The sequence below is a fragment of the Mycteria americana genome, chromosome 17 (assembly GCF_035582795.1).
Source record: "Mycteria americana isolate JAX WOST 10 ecotype Jacksonville Zoo and Gardens chromosome 17, USCA_MyAme_1.0, whole genome shotgun sequence".
Lineage (NCBI taxonomy): Eukaryota > Metazoa > Chordata > Aves > Ciconiiformes > Ciconiidae > Mycteria > Mycteria americana.
The window spans coordinates 6,930,271-6,936,270 of NC_134381.1; the positions used below are offsets into that span (position 1 = coordinate 6,930,271).

The 6,000-nt window shown below is 63.2% G+C and overlaps 1 protein-coding gene across 1 annotated transcript; it reads left to right on the top strand.

Moving 5' to 3' along the window:
• Positions 1 to 1,545: 1,545 nt before the first annotated feature.
• On the top strand, positions 1,546 to 4,415 carry DPM2 (dolichyl-phosphate mannosyltransferase subunit 2, regulatory). Its single transcript, XM_075520013.1, has 4 exons — positions 1,546 to 1,596; positions 2,145 to 2,234; positions 3,417 to 3,519; positions 3,820 to 4,415. The coding sequence occupies exons 1-4, from the start codon at positions 1,594 to 1,596 to the stop codon at positions 3,876 to 3,878; spliced, it is 255 nt and encodes an 84-aa protein (XP_075376128.1). The 5' UTR covers positions 1,546 to 1,593; the 3' UTR covers positions 3,879 to 4,415.
• Positions 4,416 to 6,000: the final 1,585 nt, after the last annotated feature.

Here is a 6,000-nt window from a genome sequence, read left to right on the forward strand (position 1 = left end):
AGCAGAAGGGTGAGACGGGGCCTGCTGGTGTGCAGGGCCCTGGAACAGGATTTAGCTTTGCCCTCCAGGATTTCCTTGGCGGCTGGGAGTGGAGATCCCTGCCAGCCCTTCCCTTCAGACAGGAGAAGGGCTGGAGAGGGGAGCTGGCAGCACAGCGCAAGTCCAGTGGAAGGAACAGCCTGCGATCCAGGGGGAAGGTGAACTGGTGTGAGTCGCTGGCAGTGTCTCGTGTCCCAGCCCCGGCTGTGCTTGAGCGGCCCCGTCCTGCCCCGCTGCAGAGCAGGGCTGGGCACCCCTGCCCGGGGCCGCCTCGCCAGGCTGGCCTGGGGGAAGGTGCCGCAGCCCGGCAGGGCTCCAGGGAACGTCTGCGGGCCCTCAGGGCTTGTGCCGGAGCAACCCCTCCTCTTCCACCGCAGGCTGGCAAGCCGGTTAACAGAGGTTTGAGCCAAATTTGGTGTCTGGGTACTTGCTGCTGATGCATGCAAAGGCTGGAGGGGACCAGGGCCCCTGGGAGGAAGCGGCTTTGCCTTCCCCACCCTCTCAAAGCCTCAGCCACGCCTGGTGACCAGCTACACCTTTGAGTCCCATGCAGGGTCTTCCCCGTTCCCTCAGCTGCCTCCCCTTCCTCAGGGGATCCCTTGTGTCCCTCAGCTGTTCGGCCTCGTTTTTCCTCTTCCTCCAGCTGCAGCGTGTGCATGCATGGAGAAAGGGCTGGGGCGCGGGATGCGAGTATCTCTGGTGCTGGCGTGGGTTTTGAGCTGGTTGGTTTCAAGATGAGTCACTGCATCGGGCTCACAGACAGCAGGCGGCTGATGAAGCCAGAGCACGCTGGTGCCAAAGGAAACCGTCCTCTGCTGTCACCCGGGGACAGCACCGAAGCTGCAGCAGCTTCGCTCCTGGCCTTTCCCTCCGTCGTGGCTCAGCGCAGTGTGCTTCCAGCTGTTAACAAGGATCTCAGTGCCACGGGTGAGGCACTGCAGCGCGGAGGGCTGCGGGCTTGGATCCGGCGGCAGGGGCAGCCGCGTGTCAGGCCTTGCCCTCCATGGCAGGGCCCCGGGAGGGAAGGGCTCCCCAACACGGCGCCTAACCCCGAACACGTCTCCGAACAGCGCTAACGCGCGGGGAGTCCCAGGGGCCTCCATTTCCTTCACAACCCGCTTGCCTCCCCCGCTCGGGGCCCCAGCCAGGAAAATCCCCGCTCGATGCACCCCAGCGGGAGCTAACGTGGGGCCTGCGGGCTGCAGCGGCCGCCCGGTCGCTTCCCCGGGGGGGGGGAGGGGGGGGTGACGCAGCCCGGCACAGCCCCTGCGCGGCTCCCCGCCCCGGAGAAGGCCGGGCCCGGCCCCGTGCTGCGGGACGAGACGGGACGGGCCGGGACGGGCCGGGACGGAGCTCCCGCCCGGAACTACAGCTCCCGTCGTGCCCCGGGGGAGCCGCGCCCACGCTTCCCACGATGCCGCGGGCTCCAGGCCGCCCCCGCTGATTGGCCGTCTCCAGCCGGGAGAGGGCGGGGCTGGCGTGAGGCTCGCTGATTGGTGGCCGCTCCCGGAAAGGCGGTGCTGGCGGGGAGGGAGGCCGGGGCTGGCGGTCGCCATGGTGAGTGGGGCCGGGGGTGCCCCCGGCCCCGGGACGCCGTGAGGGGCTGGCGGGTCTGGCCCGGCGGCCCGCGGCCCCTGGGCTCCTCCGGAGGCGGCAGCCCGCGGCGTGTCCCTGGCTCGGCCCGTTAACGTGGAGGGTCCGGGCGGGCTCGGACTGAGTCGCGGCCGGGAGCCAGCGCGGGGCCTCCTGGCTGCCCGCCCCCGGGGGGAGGCTGGGTCCTGGCCGCCTCCTGGGGCCTTACCGGGGCAGCGCCGGTGCCGGCGGGGGTCGGTACTTGGGAGCACGGGCCGGAGCTGCGCGGGTGTGAACTGGCGGCCGGGCGGGAGCTCCGGGAGCGCTCCCAGCAGCAGGACGCGGCCGTTCTGCCTGCCGCCCTCGCGGTGGGCTATTTCTGCTGCAGAGGGTCTCCCCTTCCCCTCCTGTTTGAGACCCGCAGCCGTGCGTTCACATAACCTGGGGCCGAACAAGCAGCAGGTGCCCCTTAACCGTCCCTGTGCAGACGCCACAGCGTGCGGATCCCGCTCTGACTCTCTCTCCCTTTGCAGGCCACAGCAACAGACCAGGTGGTGGGATTCAGCTTGGTTGCCTTCAGCCTCGTTCTCTTTGTTTACTACACCCTCTGGATCATCATACTGGTACGGGTCTCCTCTGGCTGTTATAATCCCAGTCGCTTCACACTCAGGTGTTAGCTTAGGCTTTGTTTAGGTGCTCATGTGTCCGTGTGCCTGAAGGACTCTGCATTGCCACCTTCCTGCTTAAAAATTTTGGGGCAGAGCTTCCTCTGTTTGCTGGCACAGCCCTTGCCCCTTCGGGGTGTGCCTGCCCTTGCCTGGGCAAGACCAAGCTTCGATCGTGCCGCCTGCCCTGCTGCTCTCAGGCAAGCTGGCCCGGCCGGTGTAAGATCCGAGGCTCACTCGAGCTGTCAGTGAGAGCTGCAGCCTGGTCCCACTGGAGGTGTTGTCATTGGTGTTCACATTGGCGGTCCTCCAGATTCCTGGTTCTGGTGGGAGATCACAGAGAGAAACATAAAAAGAGATGACTCTGACCAAATCTGGAGCCTGGAAGGGAGGAGAAGAGTTTAGGGAGCGCAGAGCTCTGGAAAAGCAATTGTGAGCCCGGTAGTTTGCTCACTTTTAGGGACATACCAGCTGGGGTCATCAGTTTCTTCCTGGAAAGAAACATCTCCTTGTGAGCTTTCCAGGTACGAGAGGCCTGGTTCAGCCTTGGGCTGATGTCTGAACTCCGGGCTGCTTCCCCTCTAACCTCTGAGAGTTTTGAATTCCCCCCTTGCATCTGCTTGCTCTGCTGTCCGATACGTGTTTATACGTTCTGTAGTCCCGGGAGTGCGTAGGTGTGCCCCCTGCTGTGTAGGAATCCTTACACTGCACTCTAGTGTCCAAAGCCTTCCACCGGCCTCTGCAGAGGGATCCTGGTGGGATCACCACGAAACAGAGCTCCCGCTGTTTCTGTATCAGCCGCCCCCTTCTGCAGGGCAGAGTCCGGGGGTTCGCTGTGTTCAGCACCAAGCGGGCAGCCGTGCCCACCCTGAGACCCCGGGGCTGTGGGACCCCTGTGATGGCCTCGTGCAGCCACCCCTTGTTGTCTGCTGAACGCTGAAGCCGTCGCTGCCCGCCCGCTGACACATCCCTGCAGCTGTGGGCTGAGCCACGTGCAGGTCTGGGCACTTTTTTTTTTTTTTTAGCTATCTCCTCGTGCCTGATATTTCCATCCTGCTTTTGAAACCACAAAGCTGCAGGTGTCGGGGACTTGCCCGGCTGTTGTGCCCACCTGCTGACACCCCTCTCTGTCTCCTGCAGCCCTTCATCGACAGCGACCATGGGATCCACCGGTACTTCTTGCCTAGGGAGTATGCGGTTATCATCCCCGTGGTGGCCGGGCTGCTGCTGCTGCTATTTATAGGTGAGTGTTATTTCTGTCGTTCTAATTAGAAGCTTCTAAATTAAGAAGAGAGAAGAGGGTTGCTGGGGCGTTAGCTAACGTGTGAGACTTGTGGCACGCTCTCTGTGGCTCCTGCTACAGCTCAGCCCGGCACAGGCTCTCGGGGTGTATGTTTGTGTGTAACTTTGGCTGTTTGAGCTTCTGGACAGCAGAATTGTTTCTCGCTCGCTCTGCTGAGGTTCTGTTTCTCACTACAGTGTGTTTTAAAAGTGCCTGTAATTGGAAGTTTTCTGGCTGAATCTGTTCTCTCTCTCATGGTAGGTGTTTTTATAATGGTTGTGATGTGGAAGAGCAGGAAACCTGCCAAGAAATCGGACTGAAGGCCCAGCTGAGAGAGATACGGAGAAGGCGCCCACCCTGCGGCATCGAAGCCAGGAAAAGACTTTGCCTGCAGCACCAGGCAGCACCTCCTCCAGAGCGCTCAGTGCCGAGCTGGCTGCGCTCTCCCACGTTCCCTCCTGCAGAGACGAAGCCTTCTGTAGTTTACAACTTACTGACCAAAGGGAAGCAAAACTGACCTCCGGGGCTGATCGAGAGAGGGACCAGAGCCCCGGCTGTGAGGGACCCGCTCCCCAGCTGGGGCTGCCCGTGCCAGCTGTGCTTCAGCCCCTGCTGGCTAGAGGAGCTGTGGGGGTCCAGCAGCTGTAGCTGCCAGAGTGCGAGTTGAGCCCCGATGCCTGCCCACTGCTTGGCCTCTGGGTAATCCTTCCCCTCTGCTCTTGCTGTATCCAGTAGTTTGTTCCTTCTGGGTTTTTTTTAAATGTTTACATATGGTTTGTGGGGTTTTTTTTAAATTCGATTCAAGATTGAGAGGAAAGAAATGAGGCTGAGCTTGGAAAAGGCAGGCTTGCATTCTCCATCTGCCTGCTGGAAGAACTAATCACGGTGCTGGTGGGCTCTTACCTTTCTGAAGAGGGACCCCTGTGAGGGCGGGCATGCAGAGGATGCAGGGACAGTGCGGCTGCTGCCCTCTGCATCCCCTCCTACGGTCACCCGGCTGGGGGGGTGGGGAGGAGATGCCCTGGGTCACAAGGAATCGTTTGGGTCCGCTGCTGACGGGTGCGGCTCCCATCACTGCTGTCGGCCCCTGGCTGGTTCCTGCTCCCGGACAAGGCTCCGCGTGCCAGCTGGGCTGGGGCTGAGCGGGCAGGCGTGGTGGCACCCTGTCCTTCCCCGTGGGGTTTCTTCTGGCAGCAGCCGCTGCCCCGAGGTGTGGTGCCCCAGCAGCCGCCCTAGACCACAACAAGCGGGATCCTCCTCAATAAAGGTCCGCAAGGTCTCGGTCCCTGTCCTCTGCCCGTGCCGAGGGGGTGCCGCAGGCCTGCTGGGGTGGTTTTCACTGCGTGGCCCTGGCAGTGCCTGACGCCGTGCTGGGGAAGGTCCTGCCCTGGGCTCTCCGTGGGCCGTGTTCTGCCGGTGGGGACAGGCAGGGAAGCGGCAGAGGGAACCTGGCCAGGCCGGGCATGCCCAGCCTTGTGGCCCTGCTGTGCTGTGCTGGGGGCTGCTTTACCCCGCCTGGGGTAGCTCCAGCAAAAGGAGGGCAGATTTGGGGCGCTCTGATCCTTCTCGCGTGTACCGTGAACTTGCCGTACCAGACAGCACCATGTCCCATCGTCTCCTGTCCTGCCAGGGGGTGATGCTGGTGGCTTGGGGACACCCCAGGTGCCGTGGGTCTCGGGCTGAACCTGGCTGCGGTTTAACCCGCTGCGTGGCTGGAGCCGGTGGGTGGCCCAGCGGCGAGGCTCAGGCTGGAGGTTTGCTTCCAGCTCTTGGGGAGGCTGCCTGGCCGTGCCAGGCTGCACACCCACCCCGCTTGCCTGTCGCTGCCCCCTCCCTGAGGCCGGGTCCTCCATTCCCCCATTGTCCCTTGCCTGTGTCTTGCTGCTGCCGCTTCTCCCGGTAAGGAATCCCTTGATCCCCAGCCCCTCGCCTGCTGGACGTGGCTCAGCTCACCCCATGAAGGTGGGTTTGAGCTGGGGCAGGAGGAGGCAAAAGGGGGGAAAATTCGGTCATGTCTGAGCAACTCCAGGTGTACCCCCAGGCACTGCTTCCTGCCCGGGAGCCCGGTGGCGTCCCTGTCACCTCCCCTTTCCTCCTAGTCGAAGCCTGCGCGAGGCTGGGTTGGGACCAGTTTCAAGGTTGTCAACAGTGGGAGAAACCAAAGTCCAGTGCCCCTCCCTGGGCAGATGGGCGGCAGGCAGCTCGCTCTGGGGATGTTTCTCACACGTGCTCTGCAGCTTGGCCCTGGTACTGGGGCTGCGGGTGATGGGTGACCCCCCTGGGGCCATCGGATGGGGACCAGGGGCCTGCCAGTACCGAGAGGCCTGCCTGCCCTGGCCCCCCGCTCCTGAGCCATTTTGGATGATTTTGGTCCCTGGTCTGTTCCCACCATGCCTGAGCTCACCAGTGTCCGGCCTGGCGGGGAGCTGGTGGTGCACGGAG

Coding starts and splice junctions, on each gene's coding strand:
- DPM2 (XM_075520013.1), top strand. Junction 2,235..3,416: donor CCCTCTGGATCATCATACTG/GTACGGGTCTCC, acceptor TGTCTCCTGCAG/CCCTTCATCGACAGCGACCA. Junction 3,520..3,819: donor GCTGCTGCTGCTATTTATAG/GTGAGTGTTATT, acceptor CTCTCATGGTAG/GTGTTTTTATAATGGTTGTG.